The sequence below is a fragment of the Lucilia cuprina genome, chromosome 5 (genome assembly GCF_022045245.1).
Source record: "Lucilia cuprina isolate Lc7/37 chromosome 5, ASM2204524v1, whole genome shotgun sequence".
Taxonomy (NCBI): Eukaryota; Metazoa; Arthropoda; class Insecta; order Diptera; family Calliphoridae; genus Lucilia; species Lucilia cuprina.
Window position 1 is genome coordinate 48,903,883 of NC_060953.1, and position 27,023 is coordinate 48,930,905.

Consider the following 27,023-nt stretch of genomic DNA (forward strand, 5'->3'; position numbering starts at 1 on the left):
TACTAAAAAACAAAAAACAGTAGCGTTATCGTCAACAGAAGCAGAATTTATGTCGGTTACTGCAGCTATTCAAGAATCTGTTTGGTTAAAACGTTTGGAGACCGAATTAAGTCTTAAATGCAATAACAAAATAACATTGTTTTGTGATAACAAAGGTGCAATTCAAGTTGCTTTAAATCATAACTATTCCCCAAGGACCAAACATGTTGACATAAAAGCCAAATTTATACGACAAAAAATAGATGACAAAGAAGTAACTCTGAAATATATATCAACAAATGAGATGGTTGCAGACATTTTTACCAAAGCTGTTACTCCACAAAAATTAGAATATTTTCGAGATAGATTTGGTCTTAAATAATTTGGTTTTTTTTGTGTTTGGTTATGAAATGTAATATATATTATTTTATTATCTTTTATGTTAAAAATGCATGAGAAAATTTCGATAATATTAGTAAATTTTACATTCAGGGAGAGTGTTGAGAAGAATGTAAATTGTATAATATATCTAATTTACTCCTGCATTTATATATAGTACTACTTGTAATAATTTGTATTTATAGTAGTCTTTGTAGTTAAATAATTTGTTTATTTAATTTTTAATTTTCATATTCAGTCTGTTCAATAAATTTATCACAATATTATTGTGGATTATTTTTACTTATTGTTGACAAAAAACAGGATTTTCTACAAGAGGGCTCATAGGGGAGAAGGGGTAAATATGGGCCTATCCTTATAAATTTTGGTAAATGAATTTACGTCTACTACAAAGTCATTTATGTAGATTTTAATCGTTTTATAAGTAATTAAAGGTTAATTTTGATCTTCAAGTCATTTTCTAAAGGGGAGTCTGTATGGGGGCTAGGGTCAAATGAGGCCCGATCACAATAAAAATTAGTATTGTCATTTATTGTTCAATAAAACTAATTTTTGCTGATTTTATTTAACATTATAAAACATTTAACGTACTTAAGAGCTTAAAGGCCGGGGGTACGGTTGTATGGGGGCTAGGAGAAATAATGGATCGATTTCAACCTTGAACCAAAAAAAGAGTATGTCCCAAATTTCATCAAATTATCTTGAAAATTGCGACCTGTTGCGTGCGCACAAGGTTTACATGGACACACAGACAGACGGACGGACAGATGGACAGACAGACATAGCTAAATCGACTCCGAAAGTGATTCTGAGGCGATTGGTATACTTTAAGTTGGGTCTAAGACCAATATTTTTGGGTGTTACAAACTTCAGCACAAACGCATAATACCCTTCCCACTATAGTGGTGTAGGGTATAAATAGGCCGAAACTTCATAAACATGCATTTTTGAAAACTGAAGTTCCACACCACTCGTTCTACGCTTTCACGTTCATTCTATGCGTCTGTCAAATAAGTAGAATCAATGTATTTATATGCTAAAAGTTACAAGCACAAAAGCGTAGAATGCCTTGACGTGCAAAATGCTTAAAGCAGATCTACTTTCTACTTTTATAAGTGTCTTAAGCGGCTCACGAACATGTCACAGTATGGAATAAGTAGTTTTGATAACTAGCTTATTGGCACCTTTTTGAATCTGTCTATTGAGTGGATAAAGGACTAGTCTGTTGACTAGTCTATGGATAAAATTATTGGCTATACTACTTATTAATCTAGGGATTAGTATACTATAATGGCTAGATATTTTATTTTGGATTCTGGACTTTCTAAGATTAAAAGTTTCAAATTTATAAAATGAATTAATATTTCAATTTTCCATCTCGGGTAAATCGTACTAGTGATAGGGTTCTATAGTTGAAACGAAAAGTCGACTTTTCGACTTTTTCCGACTATTTTCGACTTTTCCGACTTTTCGACTATTTGATTTTTTTCCGACTTTTCGACTTTTTCCGACTTTCGAATTTATCGACTTTTTCCGACTTTTCGACTATTTTTCACTTTTTTACCGACTTTTCGACTTTTTTCGACTTTTTCCGACTTTCGATTATATTATACTTTTTCCAACTTTCGACTATATTATACTTTTTCCGACTTTTTTCGCCTTTAAAATAGTCGAAAAGTCGAATATAGTCGGACTTTTCGACTATTTTCGACTTTTTCCGGCTTTTTCCGACTTTTTTCGCCTTTCGACTATATTCGACATTTCGACTTTTTCCGACTCTTTTCGACTATTTTCGACTTTTTCCGACTTTTCGACTTTTTTCGACTTTCGACTATATTCGACTTTTCGTCTATTTTCGACTTTTTCCGACTTTTCGACTTTTTCCGACTTTTTCCGACTTTCGACTATATTTGACTTTTCGACTTTTTCCCACTTTTTCCGACTTTTCGATTTTTTCGACTTTTATCGTCTTTTTGATTTTTTCCGACTTTTCGACTCTTTCCGAGTTTTTTCGACTTTCGGACTTTTTGACTTTTATTTACAAAGTAGACTTTTCGACTTTTTTCATAGACGAAAGTCGAGTTATCGTCTTTTTTGGAACAAAATAGTCGACTTCGACTTTTCGACTTTTTTCGACAAAAAGTCGATTGTTCGATTATTCGAAAGTCGATTTATAGAACCCTAATTAGTGAAAAGCAATAAAATGCAACTATGCTAATAGACGACGTTGTCCATTTTAAAGGACGTTAAAAAATCCCTAATGGAAATACTGGTTATAATAAAAACGGTATTTAAAGTCAAATAAAAACGTTGCAGAAAAAATCCCTTTTTAAATCGATCATAATTCACTTCGTGAAGCTTTCGTCTTTTTAAACACACGAATACAAGAAAAATCGTTCCGGTGGTTTTACCAATAATATTAAGATACAATTTGTATTTGAAATAAAACCCACCAATATGTTAAATATAGATAAGTTATACACTGAATTCAAAGATATCCTCAAACAGTCTGAAGCTTTAGTCGACGAATTCCTCGGCAATATAAAAGGCAACAAATCTGATACACTAATTTATCTTTCGGGATACCAAGTATTGAAAAAAACCTGTAAACTAGATTTGTTTTTAATGTCGTTATGTCGAGAAGGGCTGGAACTTATTGCAAAGCATGAGGAAGAATGTTGTTTTGGAAGAGATACGCTGAAGAAAATTAAGCACATACATGGCTATCAAGTATTATTAGAACGCATGCAGGAAGACCAGAGCAAATTTTACGCTCGTTGTGCAAAGAAAATTTATAGTGTCCAGGATGTTGCAATGAGGCTTAATCTAATATTCGAAAGTTGTTTGAAACACAAATTGGGACAAAAATAAATTTTGATTTCTATAGGTATATTAATGTTTTTACAGAAAGCTAAAAAAATAAACATGTTTTAAATAATATCATCCCTACGATTTATTCCTAGTTTTTGTATAGAAAATTTGAGCAGAATATAGAAATGAAAGATGTATTCTCTAAAAAAATAATTTTTTGTTGCCATAATTGAACATTTAACGTAATTATGAGCCTAAAGGACGATTCGGTGGGTACGGTTGTATGAGGGCTAGGTGAAATAATGGACCGATTTTCAATAGCGTTCGTCGTTGAACCAAGAAAAGAGTATATGCCAAATTTCATTAAATTATCTTGAAAATTGCGAACTGTAGCGTGCACACAAGGTGTACATGGACACACAGACATACGAACGGACGGACATGGCTAAATCGACTCAGAAAGTGATTCAAAGCTGATTGGTATACTATAAGGTGGTTCCAATATATATGGGTGTTACAAACATCAGCACAAACGCATAATACCCTCTCCAATACAGTGGTGTAGAGTAGGGTTCTATAAATCGACTTTCGAATAATCGAACGATCGACTTTTTGTCGAAAAAAGTCGAAGTCGACTATTTTGTTCTAAAAAAGTCGATATCGTCTATGAAAAAAGTCGAAAAGTCGACTTTGTAAATAAAAGTCGGAATGTCGAAAAAAGTCGAAAAGAAGGAAAAAGTCGAAAAAAATGAAAATAGTCGGAAAAAGTCGAAAAAAGTCGGAAAATGTCGAAAATAGAAAGAAGTCGAAAAAACTCAAAAAATGGCAACAAATAGATAAAATATAAATAAAATTTTTTTATTAATAATAAATAATAATAATATTAATAATAATAATAATATTAATAATAATAATAATAATATAATGTTAAATGGTAACATTATAAATTGAAAGTTGAAAGTAGTCGAAAATAGTCGGAAAAAAGTCAAAAAGTCGACTATTTATAAAATATTAAAAGTCGAAAAACCGACTTAATTAAATGAAAAAAGTCGAAAAATCGAGTTTTAACTAAATGCAAAAAGTCGACTTTTCGTTTCAACTATAGAATCTTAGTGTAGAGTATAAAAAAAGAATATCTGGGTTAAAATGCAACCATGCTAGTGGCCAAGACTACACAAATGGGTATAAAATGTATTTCCCCATTTTAAATAAAAGAAATTTCCACAATTCAAATACAGGGTAAAAAGAAAACGGCATTTAATGTCAATGCGTTTTGACATTAAATGTCAAAAAAAAAAACAATTTTTCTTCAAATCAAGTCGTAGAGATTTTCCATCGTTGCTGGTTTAACAAATATTTTAAAATAACAACATATTCGGGAAAAAATATTACAAAAAAAACTCAATATGGCAAATATTCCTGTATTACACAATGAATTTAAAGATTCCATTAAAAAAATAGAAGCTACCATGAACGAATTCCTCGACATGATTAAAAACAAAAAACCAAAAACACTAATTTTTCTTGCGACACAAAAATTTTGGAAACAACTCTGGGAATTTGACTTGATATTGATGGTGTTATTTCGCAAAGTAATTATGATAACTATTAAGTTAGAGGAACAAATAAAATCTGAAAGAGTTACTGCAGATCATTTCATGTATATGCATCACTTGCAATGTTTTGCGAAACGTTTGTATAAGGATCATTTCGAAGTCCATGAACATTGTGTACGAAAAATATCTGGAATTGACAAGAACTTACTTGTGGGAATACAATTGTTAAATACTAACAATTTTTTAAAACTAAACTTTTAATTTCACCTAACATATCTTTGAGTTTTATGTTTGTTTAATGTTAATGATTAAAAAATAAAATAAATTGGATTAATTAAAATTTTTAATTTCAAGTCGTGATCAAGCGATTCATTCATAATATTGCGCCTCATTGCCCCAATCTCTAGAGGGCTTGGCCTATAATTGAATGAATAAGAATGGCAGATACTGCTGTCATCCGCAAAAGAATAGATAGAATTGGAAGTTTAACATAGAAGGTCATTTATAAAGATAAGAAATAGGGTAGGGGAAAGAACGAAAGATGGAAATTGACCATACTTTCAATAACTTTAGAAAGTATTAAACAAATTGCTATTGGAATGTGTATAGTAATTCAATTTATGAAGGATTTGAATGTTATAAATTATTTATGGGAGTTCTTGGGAAAATTTGTAGGATTAAAATTAATTATGCTCATATGTATACAAGGGTTCTATAAATCGACTTCGAATAATCGAACAAAAGTCGAAGTCGACTATATTGTTCCAAAAGAGTCGATAACTCGACTATCGTCTAATAAAAAAATCAAAAAGTCGACTTTGTAAATAAAATTCGAAAAAAGTCGAATGAAGTCGAAAAAAATCGGAAAAAGTCGAAAATATTCGGAAAAAGTCGAAAAAAGTCGGAAAACGTCGAAAATAGAAAGAAGTCGAAAAAACTCAAAAAATTGCAACAAATAGAAAAATATAAATAAAATTTTTTATTAAAAATAAATAATAAATTTAATAAAAAGTCGAAAAATCGACTTTTAATTAAATGAAAAAAGTCGTAAATCGACTTTTAACTACATGCAAAATGTCGTAAAGTCGACTTTTCATAAAATGGAAAAAGTCGAAAAGTCGACTTTTCATAAAATGCAAAAAGTCTAATTTTCGTTTCAACAGTAGAACCCTAATTCCTAGAAATTTATTTCTTTAATTATAATTTTATAAAATTTTTACAGAAAACTTTTGCAAAATATTCTTTTAAAAGGCCATTAACGTGAAATTTTCTTTTGCAGAAAAATTTTCTAGAAAATTCTTCTACATTTTCTAAAAAATAAATTCAAACCATTGTTTTTCTATTTTTTCATATTTATTATTTCAGATAAAAAATGCAACCCTGCAAATGGCCATGACTACACAAATGGGTAAAAAGTGTATTTCCCCGTGTTAAATTAAAAAAGTCCTTCGTGCAAATACAGGGTAAAGTGAAAACGGAATTTAATGTCAAACGACATAAAAAATTATAAAGAAAAAATCCTTTTCTATATAGGGATTTTCTTCAGTTTTACATTGGCGTTCAAGAATCAAGTTATCAAGAATCAAGTTATTCTAGAACATATATATATCAAATAAAACCTTTAATTATGGCAAATATTCCCAAATTACACCAGGAATTCCGAGATGTCATTAAAAGAACCGAAACTGTCATGAACGAATTCATCGATATTATGAAAAGCAAACAACCGATGCCGTTGGTATTATATTCATTACAAAAATTATTGATAAAGTTCTGGGAATTTGATTTGCTTTTAATGATGTTATTTCGAAAAGTCATTGAATTATCTATAAAACTAGAGGAAAAATCTAAATCTGGAACAGATACTGCGGAGCAAATCATGTATTTACAGCACTTCAAACGTTTTGCGGATCGCATGCATGAGGATCATTGCGATTTCCATGAACATTGTGTGAAAAAGTTGTCGGGTATCGACAATTTAGTGGTCGGTCTTCAGTTAATAAATATGGAAAATTTTTTAATACCTAAATTGCTTTAAGTATAATTTTCTACATTATTTTGTATTATTTTTGTATTTTAAGAAAAAAGTTTTTAATGAAATAAAATGAATTGTTTTTAAAAATATGTTCTATTAATGAAAGTTCTTGGGAGATGTGCTTCGTATGTGAATGTTGAAATTATATTTGTTTGGTAGGGTTCAACAGTTGAAACGAAAAGTCGACTTTTCGACTTTTTTATTTAATTAAAAGTCGACTTTTTCATTTAGTTAAAAGTCGACTTTTTGCATTTTATGAAAAGTCGATTTTTCAACTTTTTTCATTTAAATAAAAATCGACTTTTAGACTTTTCGACTATAAGTATTTTATAAATAGTCGATTTTTGACTATTTTCGACTTCTTTTTTCCGACTATTTTTTGACTTTTTCCGACTATTTTAGAGTTTTTGACTTTTTTCCACTTTTTTCCACTTTTTTAAAATTTTTGACTTGTTTCTACAATTTTCGATTTTTCGACTTTTCGAATTTTTTCGACTTTTTTCGATTTTCTTCGACTTTTTTCGACTTAATTCGACTTTTTTCGACTTTCAGACTTTTCGGCCTCGTGCTTTCGTTTTACCTCAAGTGAGGTTATGTTTAATTGGCTTAGATCACAGATAAATAAAATATTTGAAACATTATATTAAAATTATTGAAATTGTTGATGGCGCTTTATCCTTTTGGACCAGCCAAGTAAATCTCCCATTCCTTGATTTTTTTTAAGGGGGCACGGAGTAATCTCAAATTTAACAAAAAAAAAAAAAAAACGTTAAAATTAAAGAATTATTCTATTTTGAAACAAATAAGACTGTCGCTTATCGCCAACGGCAACAATTGTAATCAAACAAAACTACTACATGTGTTTAATTCGTAACATTAAATACAACGCTGTGTTTTGTTTTCAGAACGGTTGTGAAGGAGAAGAGTAAAGACCCAACAAGAACAGTGACAGTCATTTGATCGGTCATTTGACTGGCACTACTGATGTATTATTTCTATCACAGAGTAAAGCAAAGTTTCTATCAGTTTCTTAAGGCAAATGGACAAAAGTGATGGAAACATTTGTGTACATGTGATTTTTCTTCTCCCTTGCACTTATGAATTCTATCGACTTTAAAACATATATTTGAGCTGCTCACTCTTTTGCTTTTTACCAATCAAGGATGATGGAAATGTTAGTCACGATTGACTAATCATTCTTTATGGATATATCCATCACAGTTGACCAATCACACTTGATGAATTTATCCGTCAAATCTGACGGCTATACCAATTTATAATAAAACACAATTTATTAACATTTTGAGATATATATTTTTTAATTTTATTAATATACATAGTAAGCATATACATAAATTAACTATCATTTTACCATTTTACATACCTCGCAAAATGTAAAATCCTCTTATACTCCTTTTAATTTGTGGAAATAAATTGTCTGTAAAGAAATATATATAAATATTGAAATATAAAAAATTAAAAGTAAATATGTATTCATATTACCAAAGATAGAAAAATCTTCGAAGAGTATATTCTCAGCTCCACTTCCTGCACCGTTTTTAAATTCAGTTTATAATAAATCTATTTACTTTTAATAATTTTAGTCTCAAATTTTTTAATTTTTCGCTTCTTGATCTTTGGCTTTCACCGAAATAATTAATTTATAAGACGGAAAACACAGTAACTGTCAAATGCAGTTGTTACACTCTTTCATATGTAAATGAAACCCTTTATTACACATTGTGTATATCAACAGTCATTTTACCGGTCATTTGAACATCATTATTGATGGAATTATCCGTTAACTCTTTTTTTTAGCAATTTTTAAAGAAAAATGTTGCAAGTGTGTTAGTAAAATCATTTTGTACGTGTTAGTTTCGGTCATACATTTCTTGTAGGGGAGGTAATTTCTAATAGAATTTAAGCAAAAAATATAAATTAATATTAAAAAATACTTGAAATATCTTTAAAATTAAAAAAAAACAAATATATAAATAAACAAAAACAACAATTTGCTAAAATTTTATAATAATTAAACATTAATTAAAAGTGTCTTATAACAAGAAGAACAAGCGCCACGTTTTTCTGTGATTGTGAAATATTTGCTCAAGAAAAAAAAAACACTTGATGCTCCACGGAAAAGTTTCCTCAAGCTTACAAATTGGAGTTTTATTAAAGTTTAACAAAATCCCAATACCGCAACGAGCAACAACAACCTTAAGATACCGACATTATTGGAAAAACATGGATTGTGATTTATTAAAGCCACCCTCAGAAGTAAGAGGAATGACGGTGTTGGCAATAGAAAAATTTAATAAAACCATACAAGTTCCACGTTTATGGGTGCCGGAAGAAAAATCCCAAAGTGTATTGCCGCTAGTGAAAAAATTACTATTGAAAATGGAAAAATTAAAACCGGTGAAGCCATTGAAATACCAAGAACAAGAGGGTAGAGAAATTTTATTACATCCCCAGCCGGTAAAGAGCTGGCAGGATTTACCCACTCAGGAATTGGAAAAACATGACATTAAGGAGGAAAATTATGCCTTAACAGAGTTAAACTTGAGCTATGACAATTGGCGAGCAGATGAAATAATGAAATCAGTTTTGCCTGCAAATGAAGAAGGTTTAACTTCGTATTCCAGAATAGGTCATATTGTGCATTTGAATTTGAGGGACCATTTAATGCCCTATAAGGATCTAATAGGCCAAGTGCTGTTACAAAAAGTGGTGGGTTGTAAAACCGTAGTCAACAAAGCGGCCTCCATTGATAATACCTATCGTAACTTCCAGCTGGATTTGTTGTGTGGGGAGGCTGTCTATCAAGTGGAAACTAAAGAAAATGGTGTGTTCTTTGAATTTGATTTCTCAAAAGTGTATTGGAATCCCCGTTTGTCGACAGAACATGAAAGAATTGTTCAATTACTTAAACCTCAAGATGTTTTATATGATGTCTTTGCCGGTGTAGGACCATTTGCAGTGCCTGCTGCCAAAAAACAATGTCAGGTCTTGGCCAATGACTTAAATCCCGAAAGCTATAAATGGTTACAACACAATATGAAACGTAACAAATGTTTAGCACAAGCACAGGTTTTTAACAAAGATGGTCGAGATTTTATACTTAATGAATTACGCGAAGATCTGCTTAAAAGATGGCAACAACCCAATGTTAACAATTACAAAATACACATTACCATGAATCTTCCCGCCATGGCTGTCGAATTTCTATCTGCCTTTAGAGGTCTATTGGCCAATGAAACCTCAATAGATTTTAACCAGAAAAATCGACAATTTCCTTTGGTACATGTTTATTCATTTGCCAAGGGTACTAATACCAAAGAATTGGTATTGCAATTAGTGGAAGAAAATTTACAACTGAAATTAAAGGACAATTTAGAAGGAGTATATTTTGTACGCAATGTGGCACCCAACAAAGATATGTATCGTGTATCGTTTTATCTTACCGAAGAGATTTTAATGAATCCACTTACTGCTATTGAGTCTAATAGCAATAAGGAGGGTATTAAACGTAAAGCTGAAGTAGATGGAGAGGACGAGATGTTGGAAAGTTCAAAATGTAAAGTTAAATGTTCTTAGTTTTAAAACAACTGCACAAATTGTAATTATATGTTTATAATTGAATAAAATAAATTATTTTATGTATCAATAATAAATTAAAGTTTTGGAGATATAAAATCTATTGTTATGGGGTAATAATTAATAAAATATAATAATTAATAAAAATAAAATATTTTTTCTAATTTCCTATGAAGGATGAACAATTTTTTCGTATAAAAAGTTTATAATTTTTCATTTTTCTTTTAAGTTTTAACGGTATTACAATAATGGGTCGCAGGTCTAAACAGAAAACTAATGGTGGCAATAAACCTGGAGCTGCTGCCACCAGTGCCATTAACAAATCTAAAAAAAATAAAAATCTTTTTAAAGTATCTGATGTCAAACAAAAGAAAAAACCCAAAGAAGTACAGGGAAAACTTAAAAAGGTATGTTTTATCCCTTAAAAATGTCCCAGGTCATTTGATATATTTTTTTAACTTTCTAACAGATCAAAGAAGCCGTCACTAAGAAACAAGAAAAAGTTGATGCCAATCTACGTGATTTACACAAGGATTTAGTTGTTAAAAAACCTCAAGCCTCTACCTCGAAACCATTAAAACCCACCAAAAAACCAGCACCTAATACAAAAAATCTTTCCGATAAATTGGGAAATTTCAAATTTTAAATAGAAAGCAATTAAAAAACAGCGTAATGTTTTTTTGTTCTTTCGGCAATATTTTTTTTCTTCAAGTAGTTATAGTTGAGTTCTATTTTAATTGTAGATTTTAGATGAATTTTAATTATATGTTAATTAAAACATATAGAAAAAACATATGTGTAATGTTTAATAGACATATGTAATAAAGTTATATTAAAAACTTACTAATTTTGTTGTTAATTGTGTTTCCAAAATTCAAAACAGAGATGGAGAATCTGTTGAAAATTTCTTATAAAAAGATAATTTATTGAAGATTTTCTTAAAAAGGTATAATTTTCTGAAAATTTCTATAAAAATTTAGAATTTTTCTTAAATTTCTTTGAAAAAATAGAGAAATTATTGAAAATTTTCAAAAAAATGTGAGAAATTTTTAAACATTTTCTATAAAATGAGAATTTTATAAATTTCTGTAAAATGAGAAGAAATTTTCTAGAAAATGAGAATTTAATGAAAATTTTGAATGAAGAAAAAATTTATAAAATGTAAGAATTTACTGAAAATTTTCTATAAAATTGAAATTTACGAAAATTATCTATTAAAATTAAAAATTTACTAAAAAAATATTTTTTTTTGATTTTTTAAAAATTATTTTCTATAAAACAGTCGCGATTAGAGGACCCCAGATATCTTCCATAATTCAGTTAGACATGCTTTCGGGAAGATTGCTATTTAAAATCAGCAAAATCGGTCCATAAATAGCGGAGATATGAGCAAAACTCCGAGACAACTTCATCAAAAATTGAGATTTTTTATTCATGCTCAAACAGAAATTGCAAAAAAAAAACAAAAACAAGGCAGAGCGAGAGCATCAGAGCAAGAGAAGCAGAGTGAGAGCAGCACTAGTGTGTTGTTGTTGGCTAGAAACATGAAATTAATTATGTGGAGTATGGCTTAAGTTAAAAGCCATTAAATGGAACCTTTTTGTACTTTTTCGTTTTTCGAAAGGTACTTTTTTGAATTTTTTATAATGTTGAACCTAGAAATATGAAATTAAGTCTGAATTAGGTGAGAACCCATAAAAGGAAACTTTTGGGTAATTTTTCGATTTTCAAAAGGTACTTTTTAGTTTTCTGTAATATTGAATCTAGAAACATTAAATTAAGCTTGTTGAGCCCGAAGTGTAAGTAAAAGAGGACTTTTTGAAACGACCAAACCATGGTGAAGATGTATTCGACACAGCCGAATATAGAACTCTTACTTGTTTTTTATGAGAATTTATGAAATATTTTGAATGTTTTTTTTTTTAAAAAAGAAAATATAGGATTTTGAATTGAATATACATTTTCTATAAAAATTATTGTATTTATTGAAATTTTTCTAAAAAATCAAAAAATTTCTTTAAAATTTATATTTTATCGATAATAAATAATAACGAGATAAAAAAATCTATTAATATTTTACTATAAATAAAATTTTTTTGTCGAAAATTTCAAGAAAAAAGAGAGTTTATAGAACATTTTTTTTTTAAATTTCTATAAAAATACTAAAATTTTAGAAAATTTTCTAAAATAAAAGAGAAGTTTTGTAAAATGATCTCTAAAGAAGAAATAATTTGAAAACTTTCTATAAAAGTGAGAATTTTCAAAAATTTTCCATAATAAAATTTTAGTAAAAAGAGAATTTTTGCAAAATTTTCTATGAAAAAGCAATTTTGTAAAATTAATAAAATAAAAGAAAAAAATTTTGAAATTTTTTCTATAAAAAAGAGAAATTTTCTAAAATTTTTTATAAAAAAGAAATTTTTAAAACATTATTTTTAAGTTTGTCATTAAAAAAGACAAATTTTTGAAAAAAAACATTTAAAAATTTTTTTATATAAAGATAAATTTTGTGAAAATTTTTCTATGAAAAAGTGAAATTTTGTAAAATTTTCTATAAAAGAAAAATAATTTTACATAAAAATAGAAATTTTTTGAAATTTTATAAAAAAGATAAAATTTTTGAAATTTTTCTATAAAAAAGAGAAATTTTGTAAAAAAAGAAAAATTTTAAAAAAATTTCTTAAAGAAAAATATTTTTAAATCTTTTATAAAAAGAAGAAATGTTTATATAAAAGAAAATTTTTAAATTTTCTGAAAAAAACATAAATTTTGTAAATTTTTAATAAAAAAGATAAATATTGCTTAATTTTCTGGAAAAATATAAATTTTGTAAAATTTTTTACAAAAAAGATAACTTTAAGAAAAATTTTATAATTTACTTGGGGTAGCGAAGCACACCGGGTATTAGCTAGTTGTCTATAAAAACAAATAAAAGTATTGAAAATCTCCTAAAAAATAAAAAAAATATTGGAAAATTTCTATAAAAGAGATAATTTTTAAATTTTTTTAAATAAAAATATAATTTTATTTAAAAGAATAAACTTTTTCTAAAAAGAATGAAAATTTTGTATAAAATAGAGAAAATTTCATATTTTTCTATAAATAAAAGAGAAATTTTAGAAAATTTTCTATACAGAAACTATCGAACATTTTGTAAAAAGATAGAAAATTTCGAAAATTTTCTATATGAGGAACATTTAACAAAAAATTAAAACCAAAATCTTGAAAAAATTTAATATTCAAAAATTTTCTAAATGTGAAATTTTAATTAATGTAACAAAGAATGTAAGGTGTATAAAATTCGACCATAGTTTTATCTGTTTATCTATTAAATTTATTTTGTTTTATTTTAACAGTTTAACTGTTCAAAGTTATAAATTCTCATGATCAATGTGTGAATATAAAAACAAACGTATTGTTGTTGTCTTTTCGCTAACCGTGTTGATTTACTTTTTATCTCGTCAGATTTTTGTTCAGAAGTTGACACTATCGTAAATATGCTAGACTGCGACAAATTTTGCAAAATTTATATCACAATGCAAGATAAACTGATCTGTTAATGAATCATTTTAAAATAAAAGATTTAAAACAATCGTAAATAACGTTATTTACGGATCGCGTAAGTCGTAAGTTTAGGATTTATAGTAAAATATTTTGCAAATATTGAGAGAGAGGCAAGAGATATTTGATGAAGAAATTAGAGGGGAGAGTTAAAATAAATTATGATAAAGAAAATTTCTGCATTTAATTGATAACTATATAGATAAAAAACTTACTTCTTTAGATAAGATCTTGCAAAAACTATATAAAAGTATAGAAATCTTAAAGAATTATAAACATTCTTTATAACGAAATAAAAACGAACGATTTAAACTTACTTAAGTTACGGAGTCAACATAATGAAATTCATCACTATCTTGGGATTGATAGGCATTTGTGCCTTGGGTGGTAGTATGGCCATGGTGCCACCACACAATGGAGCTGTTGTTGTACCCACACCACCACCACTTCCAACTTTGGCTCAGGATTTAGATGAAATCGTGCGCATGGTTCCTTTGTTGCCCATAAGACGTTTGGCTATTCGCTATCTTCTTAATGATGAACAATTCCAGGCTTTTGTACGCATTATCAACTCCAATGATGCCTTCATTACCCAAATGCGTTTCCGTGCTCAACCCGAGGTAATGCGTTTTATCACCTGGGTGCGTACTCAAATTTTGCTGTCCGGTGGTGAGATACAATTGGAAGAATCCGAAGAATTTTTGACCATTATTAATAGCACTCCCTTCTGGTCTAATACTGTGTTCGGTTGGCAAGGATTTGTTAATGAATTCCTTCTTTACTATCCCGAGGATATGATTCGTACTCATGTTCAAATGAAGGTGGCTCAAAATGGCATACTCGCTCAGTTTGTCCAACGTTTGAAGAGCTTGAAATCTGTTTATGATCGTGTTACCGCCTTGCCTGAAGCTCAACGTGTTATTGCTGCTCTACAGGCTAATGGTATTGATACCATTGCCTTGGATACTTTTATTCGTAATCAATTTGGTTGGCAACATCCTCCAACTGTTGCTCCACCTAGTACCACAGCTGCTCCAGTTGTTAGCAGTTCATCAACACCCGCCGTTGAAGTGTCATCGACAACTGCCGTGCCATCCGTAACATCGGAAGCTGCTCCAGTAGCTTAAGTTGTTATTGAAATGTGTTTTGAAAAAATTATTGATGTAATGTCAATGTGAAAAAAACACTTTATTTAAAAATAATATTGAAAATTTTAAATTGAAATTTTTAAAAGTTTTTTTTTTTGTTTGTAATTAGGGGTATAGAGCAGAGAAGATCAATGTTGCCATTACATAGCACGCGTGATAGGGTAAGAAAATTCTGCTGACTAAGTTTATACACATACACTATAGGTTTAATTCTTCTTCTTTTTAAAATGAGCAATATCTGTTGGTTTGCTCTCAACCTGAAAAACAAAATCAAATCAGTTGCTGATCAGCACATGTCGAAGCAAGGGCTGTGCGCTGTGCTTTTTTAAAATACACACAGAAATACAAGAACAAATTTTAATAAAGATGAATCAATGTAGGAAAACATGAGATAACAGTTGATAGTTTTTTATATATAGGCTTTGTTATACGCTGGCTGTCAAAATCCATAATAAATATTTGATTTTTACTTTTTACTTTTAATCTAAATGGAATTCTGTTCTCTGCTGCTTTACCATCACAAATAAAACTATGATAAGTGTGTTAGGGAATTCTTTATAGAAGATTATGTAATCTTGCAATCTTGCAATCTTGCAATCTATCTATCTATCTATCTATCTATCTATCTATCTATCTATCTATCTATCTATCTATCTATCTATCTATCTATCTATCTATCTATCTATCTATCTATCTATCTATCTATCTATCTATCTATCTATCTATCTATCTATCTATCTATCTATCTATCTATCTATCTATCTATCTATCTATCTATCTATCTATCTATCTATCTATCTATCTATCTATCTATCTATCTATCTATCTATCTATCTATCTACCTATCTATATAGATATATATCTATATATCTATATATTTTTAAAACATGCTTAGTAAAAAAGGAAAAAAACAGCTTTAAAATATTGTAAAATAATATGTATTTATTTTAAAAAAATATTACGTTTAAACGTATACGACATGATTTTTAGTTTTACTTTTTAAATAGTATAAGGATCATAATCATAAAATATAATTTATGTACTGAAGAGATTTTTCTATCTTCCGATTTTAAAAGACATGCACAAACAAATACTTATAAAACTAGGCAAGAACAACTGAAATAAAGGGCAGAGAAATACAATTATTATCGTATAGGTATATTTAAATTGTTTAACCGAACAATATATAATTAAATTAAAACCCAATAATTAAAAAAAACATCAGATTTAAAAATAAACTTAAACTTAAATTAAAAATGTTTTGTATTCAAAGGAATTTAAACCTTTAAACGCCTTTATGTTTATGTACGCATATGAAAAGTACATTTACGAACAACTATTGTTTTTTACGTTTCATCCAACTGGGTATACAACTGTCGATGGCTTCTCCCAACTGGCGATAAATCATTAGAGCCAATATTGGCAGTACAAGACGTGCATCTTTGAAGAGATACACATAACAGGCCACAACGAAAAGAACCATATCGGTTGAGTAGGATATAGCTGAGCGTACTTTTTCATGGGCTTCTTCGTCCGAGATGGGGCTAGAACTACGCGACTCCACTAATTCATGAGATGAGGTCACTAAAGCGTTTTCTATATTAGCTATAGAGTTGTTATTGTTTTGCTGTAAATGTTTTCTTCCCGAGGGCCCAGGAGACTTGGATTCTAGGGTGCGGCGTGTACGAGAAAGAGCTCTAGGTATTGGAGTTTCAGGCGCAGATCCTATACTTGAGGGTGGTCGGCTTAGGGAAGTGTCTCGCGAGCGCGTACTTGAGGGAACTCTTCTCTTAATGATACGTTTAACTTTAACTAAACGTGGACGTCCTCGGGAATCGGGTCTTTCTTCCACAGTCTCACTTAACACTGTAGTGGTAGTGATGACTTCATCTTCTGCATAGCTTGCTGTTGGTTCATCTAGCTGTAAAGGTTGTTCCATAACGTCAGGTTCTACTTTATCATCATTGGGTGATGTAAAACTGTGCTGTTGTTGTGGTTCTGTTTTTATGGGAGTTTCTGGTTCCTGCTCTTCCGATTCGGATTCTTTGTTGGGTTTCTGTTCTTTAACCGCTAAATCACTAGCTGTTTCTCGTACATGCATAAGTTGTCCTCTTTCGGATATCGAAAGTCTGGGTTTATTACTCATGGGCGGTATTAGACCCATGTCGGGGCTATGTGAGCGTCTGGAAGCTACATTATCACCATCTTCATCCTCCTCATCATTGCCAACTTTAGCCGTTATTTTCTTGAGTTCATCTTGATCCATATAAATAGGTGTGTGATATTTACGTGTTGTGCTAACTTGTTGCACCAATTCACTGTAGTGATCCACTGCAGCATGAGCTTCTTCCATCATCAAACGTTCGGCTTCTTTTCGCTTTCTTTCCTCCTCTTCCTCTTTAGCTTTGCGCTTGGCCAAAGCTTCCGCCGCCAGTAGAGCAGCATTGGATTTTTCTTGTGGATTCGATATTAGTTCATTTTCTTCGGTATTCTTTTCGGTGGTGGAACGTTTATCCCGTTTAAAGAATGACTTAATACCTTTAGCTATATCCAGTTTATCACTTAGGGGATTGTTATCCTGCTTAATGGCTGGACTATTTCCATTGCTGCTGTCAGTTTGCAAAACATTTTCCTTAGAGGGTCTTTTGAGTATAGGCTTGGGTACAAAGTCCGGACTAGGCAATGGTACTGGTCGTGTTAGCACCAATGCTGCTTCATCTGGGGTGGGAGCACGATAGGGAGTGAAAACCCCAGCTGACATGTTGCGTGGATGATAGGTTTCCAATTCGCGTGGACTTGGTGAACGTGTTCTGGCCATTAGTTCCATTTTGAACTTTTCAATCGAATCATTATCCGAGGAAGCAGTACTTTCTGTATAGTCGGAACCCAATTCAAAACTCTCCTCTCTATAAGGAGCACTTTTGGTGTGGAAATCATCGCTAAAATCTTCACTCTCTTGACTCTCTTGACGTTTGCGTGACAGCATAGGAGCAGTACGAGATAAAGGTTTTAACTCAGCTATATTCTCTTTGGAACTCCACTTGTGTATGGCCTTTAAATCTTGTGCTATATCGGCTGATTGTCTTCTTAATTCACTGCGCCTTTCAAAGGATAAACGTTCCGCTTCGGTCATAGAACCCAAACGTTTACGTATTGGCGCTACATTGCTGGGTGTAGCTATTTTATCTTGTGATATTTTTAATTTTCGAGCTTTTTCAGCTTCCTCCAATTCTACGGCTTCATAAAAGCGAGCCATGGCTCTTTCATACAGTAGTTCCGTTGAGCTAACGGAGCGTCTCATGGGGAAGGTATGCAGGGTGGAGTATTCCAATAAAGCTAAATCAGGAGCCGAAATGGAGATAGGGGGAGGTTGTATGGCATCCTCTAGATCCAATTCGAAGGAATCTTGCTCTGAAACAAAAAGTTTAGAAGTGAAAAGAATTTAGTAGGTTTTCCGAACAAAAGGATTTTCTGAAAGGGGAGCAAAGAGTTTAAAGTGTGAGGAATACTAAACTAAAATTTCCCAAGGGTATAGCGAGAATGCATTCGATTTTGGTTGGAACTTACTGTCTTTATCCTTAACTTTGCTATTCTTGTCGAATACCACCAGCATGAATTCGTTGCTAGTGTGAACATCATCATGTCTGTCGGTATGGGACATTTTATTTCCTGAATTCTTCGATGCCATCATAGGGGAACTTAAAGGTGAAGCTGCTGAAGGCAGTGGTGATTCTGGTGTCAGAGGATTAGTGGTATTTGGTGGTGCACTAATTTCAATGGTAGGAGTACTGCTATGTCTGCCATTACCATTGGCGGTAAGGTTATTATTACCATTGTGGTTTTTATTCGTTTCCACCGCCATGCCCAAAGAACTGGTAGCTATGGCCACCGTCAGGGCGGGTACATTACGTGCTGGACTTAGAGCATGGTTCGAATAACGTCTGACCTGTTGGTTAACGCCCAATTCCACTGGTTCGGTACTGCGCTGCAAGGCCGCTGTGCCTCGTATTGCCTCGGGTGTAGAGGGCAAAGAGTTCTTACGTTGCTGTTGGGGTTCTTCAAACTCTGAACTCAAACTACGTTTACGTGGACTCATAAAATCAAAAATGGTGTTATTCTCAGCTACAGGTGGAGTTGGTTGCTTAAGAGGCAGAGGTGATGGTGACTTATCCTTCGTCTTTAAAATGCTTTGCAATAATGGGGATTTCTTGGCTGAATCTGCATTTGGAGAGCGTTGAGGAGATTTTCTTTCAGGCTCCGGTGCCTTATTGACATGTACTTTCAGTTTATTAGGACTACCTGTCGGTTTGTCTTCCCTATTATAAGGTGAAGGACTTTTACGCACATCCAGTTTCAGCATTGCATCGGGAGTACCATAGGACATTTCTTGCAGTAAATCTTCCGTATCCAATACCTGGGGTCTTATTTTACGCTCCATTTTTGGTGAAAACTTAAGCAAAGTTTCAGTAGCAGCATCCGCCATAGCTCTGGGCGGCGACAATGTCTTTCTACGTGGTGGTACTGGCTTGTTTTTCTCTTCGTCTAATTGGTTTTCCGACTTAGGTTTGGTTATACCTCTTTTGGGATCGGGTATAAAGAGAACATCAGACTCCTCACTGGGTTCACTTACACCATAAGGATTTTCTGCCTTGACGCGAAATTTATACTCAGAACCCTCTATAAGATCATGCAATGTAGTGCTGAGAGAACGTGTGGTAGCTGCCTTGAGCCAAACATTCCAGCCGATGCGAAAATATTCCACTATATAGTTTCCGATCTTACAACCGCCATCGTCTATGGGAGCTGTCCAAGACAGGGTGGCCGATTTGCCGAAAGACATATTTAGTCTTACCTTGCCGGGAGGATTTGGGCGTGCTGTTACTGTAACCAAAAATGAGGTGATATCTTCGCCCAATTTATTGGTAGCCTTAATGCTATACTCTCCTCTATCATCTCTTTGAACATTATCAATTTTCAACCTTGAATTCTTCTCAGAGTTAATAATTTCAAAACGTCCACCATTTTGTATGACTTCTCCCTCATGTAGCCAGGTTACTTGAGGTGGTGGTTGGCCGGCTATGCCCACCTTAAGGCGTAAAGCTTCCTCAGCTTCTACTATAAGACCATCCTCATAGGTTCGCGGTAGTCTAATCTTGGGTGGTGCCTGTACAAAAAGCCTGGACTTGGTTATCACATGACCGGCTCTATTTGTCGCCGTGCACTTGATTTCGCCCTCATCGGTCAAAGCCACCTGATGTATAATCAAGACACTAGCGTCGGTATCGTTTACAATTTTCGTTCGTCTACTACTGAATATTTCGTAGCCATCCTTGAACCAATTAATTTCGGGTGGCGGTTGACCCATGAATTTCACCCGAAACTCTATGCGTTCATCTTCGACGGCGTGTAAATCTTGTAGTTCGTCTAAAAAGCGTGGTACACTTATGGCGTTGCGTTGTAACGTGACCGTGAGTATATCGGATAATTCACTCGGCTCCGAACGACCCACAATATTTTCGGCAAAAACACGGAATTGATAACGCCAACCGGGCTCTAGACCGCTTATCGAGACATCACAACGCGTTACGGGTATTGGTGTGGCTTTCACCCAATGCGGTGAACCCATGCGTCGATGTTCGACCACATAGCCGGTGATGGGAGAACCTCCATCAAGTCTTGGACGTTCCCATCGTAGGTTAACGACATCCGGTTGAAGATCGGAAAGTGGAATTAATAGTGGACGTCCGGGTGGCGATGGACGTTCTGTAAAGTGTGTGTTTAATTGGAAATTAATAAATAGAGCTTTTGTGTTCGTTTTCGTTTAAGAATTACTGTGATATTTTGAGTGTGAAACTTTTAAGAAATTTAAGTTTTTTTTTAATTGCAGTTAGGATTGAACTAGAACTGAACTAGAACTGAACTAGAACTGAACTAGAACTGAACTAGAACTGAACTAGAACTGAACTAGAACTGAACTAGAACTGAACTAGAACTGAACTAGAACTGAACTAGAACTGAACTAGAACTGAACTAGAACTGAACTAGAACTGAACTAGAACTGAACTAGAACTGAACTAGAACTGAACTAGAACTGAACTAGAACTGAACTAGAACTGAACTAGAACCGAACTAGAATCGAACTAGAATTGAACTAGAACTGAATAAATTTTAAGTTAATTTAAAATTTAAAATATTTTTGAGGTTCGAATATTTAAAAATTTCAAAATTATATAGTTTAAACAAGTACATAATGAATCATCATTAGAAAAACATTAACTTTAAACCAAATACATATTTTTCAATATTTATTAAGTACTAAGTGACAATAAGCAAAGACAATCGTAAACAAATGTGATTTTTTTTTTGGCAGATGATATTAGAAAATCAAAATAAAAACAAATCAGAAAAAACTGACAATTGCGAAAAGATTTCAAAACTAAGTGAAATTCTCAGCTAAGAAAATATGTTGCTCTTTTAAGACAATTTTTTTTGAGAGTTAAGATCACACTCTATTTACTCTTTGCCTATTCTCTTGAGTTTTCTTAAGCATTTCCTCGTTTATTTTTTTCAAAATTTCTTTTCTTTTTATTTTTTAGCTGTCAAATGAAAATTTTCAAAAAAAAAAAAAAACAAGAAAAAATTATACATAAATACGTCCGACATATTTTGTACAAATAAATTTTTATTCGAAACGTATACACACACCAAAGTGTACAAAAAAATTAAATTTAAATAAAAAATAAAAAAAAAATATAAAACGCAAAGTCAACCACTTGAGTATGAAAATGTGTCTAAAAATAACCACAATTCTAGCGCTCCCACTAACATTTTCAGCTTTTTATATCGAATATATTAAAATGAATGAAATTTTCTTAAATTTTTTGTTTCACACATAAATTGCAGAATAATTTCACAGTAAATTCTTGTAACAAAATGGTTTAAAATAAAATTGTATTTGATTTTCCGTTTTTTTGTTTCACCTGCTGATTTCCAATGGACATTTTTCTTAGGTCGGCCACTTTGATTGTGTTGTAATTTTCCCTGTTGATTGCCCATAAAAAATTCTATATATTCACTTAATTTTTTCTCAAATTTTTATAATTTTATATATATAAAACAAATTTAATTTTAACTTATTTTATTTATAAATGGAAATGCACTTTTCTATTTCTATTCAAACTTTTTTTTACAACTTCGTAAAGGGTTCCTGGCCAGAACCCCTCATTTTTGTTAAAAAAATTTTTTCTTATAAGATTTTTTGTTTTAGTAAAATTCCACTTTGAATTTAATATTTTTTCTATTTGAAATATATTTGAATTTAATTTTACGGTCACAGCGTTAAATAATCCCGTTTAGCAAACACCAAGCAACGCAACACACTTTTCAAAATAATTTAAAATCTTTTCGATTTCTCCTTCATCTCACGAGTCTAGTCTGTCTGGGCAGTTTTACTTAAGTGCTACGAGAGTTTTACTTAAGTGCTACGAGAAATTCTAATGTTTTGGGCCGAGAGCAAGGCATAAAATTGAGCACATTTACGAAAATCATAGAAAATAGATGGTGAAAATTGTATAGATGGATAAAAATGCGTTCAAAACATACGGAAAAGTATTTGAAATTTACTAGTTCTTTTTCTTTTTTTCGAAAAGATTAATGAGTTATATACAAATATGTATAGTTTGGGGGAAGGATTGCCTAGGAATGTATGCGATTTTGTATTTAGTTTATGTTTGAGTGGTTTTATTTTTTTATTTTTCATTTATTTATTTATTTATTTATTTATTTATTTAACTTTGACTATATATTTTCAAAATTGTAATAAACTGTTGATTGATGAATTTGTTTCATTACTTAATGAAATTTTGCGATTGTGATAGTGAAATTGATTGTACTATGTACTATGTACAATACTATGTTCCTTAAATTTGAACGATCAATAATAATACCTAGTTAGCTAGTTTATCTTCAGTATAAACTATACTGAATATAGTCTGGACAAAAGACTGAACTTTATACTCGTCTCGACTAGACTATAGAATAGACTAAAGACTAGACTATAGAATAGACTAGAGACCAGACACTAGAATACATACTAGACTATAGACTATATAGTCTAGTATATAGGCTATAGACTAGGCTATAGACTAAATTATAGACTAGACTATAGACTAGACTGTAGGCTAGACTATAGACTAGACTATAGAGTGGACTATAGAATAGGCTATAGACTATAGAATAGACTATAGACTAGACTATAGACCAGAATATAGACTAGACTATAGACCAGAATATAGACTAGACTATAGACAAGACTACAGAGTAGACAATGGACCAGACTATAGACTAGACTATATACTAGACTACATACTAGATTATAAACTATACTATAGACTAGACCATAGACTAGACTATAGACTAGACTATAGACTAGACTATAGACTAGACTATAGACTAGACTATAAACTAGACTATAGACTAGACTATAAACTAGACTATAGACTAGACTATAGACTAGACTATAGACTAGACTATAGACTAGACTATAGACTAGACTATAGACTAGACTATAGACTAGACTATAAACTAGACTATAGACTAGACTATAAACTAGACTATAGACTAGACTATAGATTAGACTATAGACTAGACTATAGACTGGACTATAGACTAGACTATAGACTAGACTATAGACTAGACTATAGACTAGACTATAGACTAGACTATAGACTAGACTATAGACTAGACTATAGACTAGACTATAGACTAGACTATAGACTAGACTATAGACTAGACTATGACTAGACTATAGACTAGACTATAGACTAGACTATAGACTAGACTATAGACTAGACTATAGACTAGACTATAGACTAGACTAGACTATAGACTAGACTATAGACTAGACTATAGACTAGACTATAGACTAGACTATAGACTAGACTATAGACTAGACTATAGACTAGACTATAGACTAGACTATAGACTAGACTATAGACTAGACTATAGACTAGACTATAGACTAGACTATAGACTAGACTATAGACTAGACTATAGACTAGACTATAGACTAGACTATAGACTAGACTATAGACTAGACTATAGACTAGACTATAGACTAGACTATAGACTAGACTATAGACTAGACTATAGACTAGACTATAGACTAGACTATAGACTAGACTATAGACTAGACTATAGACTAGACTATAGACTAGACTATAGACTAGACTATAGACTAGACTATAGACTAGACTATAGACTAGACTATAGACTAGACTATAGACTAGACTATAGACTAGACTATAGACTAGACTATAGACTAGACTATAGACTAGACTATAGACTAGACTATAGACTAGACTATAGACTAGACTATAGACTAGACTATAGACTAGACTATAGACTAGACTATAGACTAGACTATAGACTAGACTATAGACTAGACTATAGACTAGACTATAGACTAGACTATAGACTAGACTATAGACTAGACTATAGACTAGACTATAGACTAGACTATAGACTAGACTATAGACTAGACTATAGACTAGACTATAGACTAGACTATAGACTAGACTATAGACTAGACTATAGACTAGACTATAGACTAGACTATAGACTAGACTATAGACTAGACTATAGACTAGACTATAGACTAGACTATAGACTAGACTATAGACTAGACTATAGACTAGACTATAGACTAGACTGTAGACTAGACTATAGACTAGACTATAGACTAGACTATAGACTAGACTACAGACTAGACTATAGACTAGACTATAGACTAGACTATAGACTAGACTATAGACTAGACTATAGACTAGACTATAGACTAGACTATAGACTAGACTATAGACTAGACTATAGACTAGACTATAGACTAGACTATAGACTAGACTATAGACTAGACTATAGACTAGACTATAGACTAGACTATAGACTAGACTATAGACTAGACTATAGACTAGACTATAGACTAGACTATAGACTAGACTATAGACTAGACTATAGACTAGACTATAGACTAGACTATAGACTAGACTATAGACTAGACTATAGAATAGACTATAGACTAGACTAGACTAGACTAGACTAGACTATAGACTATAGACTAGACTATAGACTAGACTATAGACTAGACTATAGACTAGACTATAGACTAGACTATAGACTAGACTATAGACTAGACTATAGACTAGACTATAGACTAGACTATAGACTAGACTATAGACTAGACTATAGACTAGACTATAGACTAGACTATAGACTAGACTATAGACTAGACTATAGACTGGACTATAGACTAGACTATAGACTAGACTATAGACTGGACTATAGACTAGACTATAGATCAGACTATAGACTAGACTATAGTCTAGTCTAGACATACATACTAATTACAGTTAAGATCATGGTCAGACTATATTCTTGATAAATGATCTGTCTGATTATTGATAAGAATATAGTAATTATAATTTGATTATAAATTCAACTATTACGATAGTTTTGACCACATTTTTATGTAAGTTTAACCAAAATTATAAAAAGTGGTTATAATATCTAATTTATCATAATTATTTTAGTAAATTACATAAAAGACTTAAAAAAGGTGTAACCAACACCATATTTAAACACCTTAAGCTCCCACTCAAACTATTAAATTTACACAATACATGATATCTTTTTATGTATTGAGGAAAATAAGGAATTAATTGATCAAGTTCGACCACCCAGAATTAAACAAATCATAAAATATACTCTCTAAGATGTACTACAGTTACTTAAATATATCGATCTTATTTTGCTGGAGCCTTTGTCCAATTACTAATGTTACAAAATATTTAAATTAAAAAAAATTTAATTTAAAGAATATCTTATAAGCCCTTCCTGATACTACACAACTTTGTCACTTTTGTAACAATGTAACTCAACTTGTTTTATGACAACAACAAAAGAATCAAACTACTTAATACCTTCAGTATAGTAAAAGAATCAAAATTCTTTAAAATAAAGCGGTTCTTTAAAGTAGTTGTTGTGTTTGTTTAATAAAAAAATTAGAAACTACGCCTAAAGGCCTTTCAAAGTGTGCTCGGTGTTAGAGAGGAGTGGGGGAGTGTTAAGAGAAGTTAAATCAAAGAAACTTTAATTAATTTACATATAAATTTACTAGAAACTAAATTAATGTGATAAAGAATAGTAGAAACTTGATTTTATTGTGGTTTGAACTGATGGTTGTGGTTCGTGGCTCTGGTTATTTCTTTGTTTGTTTGCTGCTTCTGTTGCCGCTTGTTAACTGGTTGAATGGTTGGCTGGGAGTTTGTAGCTAAATGTGTAACTGGCTGACTGGTTGTTTGTTTGTTTGTTTGACTTACTTGCGTGTCTTGTAAAATCTTGTAAAAATGAAATTTCTACGCAAACAAAAAATCATTTCTTTCTTGTTTTAAGTATTTTTGCTTTTGTTTGTTTTTTGGGTCAACACTGCAACCAACCAGCCAAACAAAATATGAATGAAAGATGAGATTTTATTTTTGGGTTGGAAGTTATTAACAACACACAAGAGGAAGAAGAACAAGTGTTTTTTTGTATACATTTTCCCTGACTTATTTTTCATTTAATCATAGAAGGGAATTTCTTGTTTTTCACTCTATTAATATTATGTGTGATATGAAACTTTTTGTTAAATTCCCATTAAAATTATGTAGATTTAATATTTTGAATTTATATTGAATAATTAACAGAAATGTTGAAATAATTTACATTTCTTTTTTTGGGTTGGGCTGGAGATTTAGATTTATGCACCCCGTTAGCAGTAGAGTTATATAGTTGAAACGAAAAGTCGTCTTTTTGCATTTAGTTCAAAGTCGACTTTTAGATTTTTCGACATTTTCCATTTAATTAAAAGTCGTCTATTCGACTTAGGTATTTTATAAATAG

General features: G+C 31.3%; 5 protein-coding genes across 7 annotated transcripts in view; 4 read left to right on the plus strand and 1 right to left on the minus strand.

The window, feature by feature from the left end:
- The window catches only part of LOC124418445, a 29,739-nt gene extending 22,879 nt beyond the window's left edge, over nt 1-6,860 (plus strand). For 2 of the 3 annotated variants that reach the window (XR_006940951.1, XR_006940955.1), the window contains exon 3: nt 6,111-6,860. The gene's annotated coding sequence lies outside the window, so the exon portion shown is untranslated. The remainder of the gene's footprint in view (nt 1-6,110) is intronic. The other variant, XR_006940952.1, reaches the window with a different exon arrangement.
- Nucleotides 6,861-8,737: 1,877 nt separating this feature from the next.
- Nucleotides 8,738-10,748, plus strand: LOC111688842 (tRNA (guanine(37)-N1)-methyltransferase). Its single transcript, XM_046951266.1, has 2 exons — nt 8,738-10,357; nt 10,607-10,748. The coding sequence occupies exons 1-2, from the start codon at nt 8,908-8,910 to the stop codon at nt 10,624-10,626; spliced, it is 1,470 nt and encodes a 489-aa protein (XP_046807222.1). The 5' UTR covers nt 8,738-8,907; the 3' UTR covers nt 10,627-10,748.
- On the plus strand, nt 10,471-11,220 carry LOC111688843 (tRNA (guanine(37)-N1)-methyltransferase). Its single transcript, XM_046951268.1, has 3 exons — nt 10,471-10,490; nt 10,607-10,784; nt 10,847-11,220. The coding sequence occupies exons 1-3, from the start codon at nt 10,486-10,488 to the stop codon at nt 11,021-11,023; spliced, it is 360 nt and encodes a 119-aa protein (XP_046807224.1). The 5' UTR covers nt 10,471-10,485; the 3' UTR covers nt 11,024-11,220.
- A 2,981-nt stretch (nt 11,221-14,201) lies between these two features.
- LOC111688844 lies at nt 14,202-15,162 on the plus strand. Its single transcript, XM_023451358.2, has one exon. It carries the CDS (start codon nt 14,277-14,279, stop codon nt 15,063-15,065), a length of 789 nt encoding a protein of 262 aa, XP_023307126.2. The 5' UTR covers nt 14,202-14,276; the 3' UTR covers nt 15,066-15,162.
- Nucleotides 15,163-16,008: 846 nt separating this feature from the next.
- On the minus strand, nt 16,009-22,492 carry LOC111679307 (titin homolog). Its single transcript, XM_023440855.2, has 3 exons — nt 22,067-22,492; nt 18,654-20,849; nt 16,009-18,497 (listed from the first exon to the last, which is right to left on the minus strand). Exons 1-3 carry the CDS (start codon nt 22,140-22,142, stop codon nt 16,423-16,425), a joined length of 4,347 nt encoding a protein of 1,448 aa, XP_023296623.2. The 5' UTR covers nt 22,143-22,492; the 3' UTR covers nt 16,009-16,422.
- Between the last annotated feature and the right edge of the window lie 4,531 nt (nt 22,493-27,023).

What these genes read in the sequence shown, in the direction of transcription:
- LOC111688842 (XM_046951266.1), top strand. Translation starts at nt 8,908, where the DNA reads ATGCTCCACGGAAAAGTTTCCTCAAGCTTACAAATTGGAGTTTTATTA. An exon ending in GATGTTGGAAAGTTCAAAAT is followed by an intron (nt 10,358 to 10,606) that starts GTAAAGTTAAAT and finishes TTTTCTTTTAAG; the next exon opens with TTTTAACGGTATTACAATAA.
- LOC111688844 (XM_023451358.2), top strand. Translation starts at nt 14,277, where the DNA reads ATGAAATTCATCACTATCTTGGGATTGATAGGCATTTGTGCCTTGGGT.
- LOC111679307 (XM_023440855.2), bottom strand. Translation starts at nt 22,142, where the DNA reads ATGGGCAATCAACAGGGAAAATTACAACACAATCAAAGTGGCCGACCT. An exon ending in TGTCCATTGGAAATCAGCAG is followed by an intron (nt 20,850 to 22,066) that starts GTGAAACAAAAA and finishes CACACTTTACAG; the next exon opens with AACGTCCATCGCCACCCGGA. An exon ending in CAAAGTTAAGGATAAAGACA is followed by an intron (nt 18,498 to 18,653) that starts GTAAGTTCCAAC and finishes TTTTTGTTTCAG; the next exon opens with AGCAAGATTCCTTCGAATTG.
- LOC111688843 (XM_046951268.1), top strand. An exon ending in TACAGGGAAAACTTAAAAAG is followed by an intron (nt 10,785 to 10,846) that starts GTATGTTTTATC and finishes ACTTTCTAACAG; the next exon opens with ATCAAAGAAGCCGTCACTAA.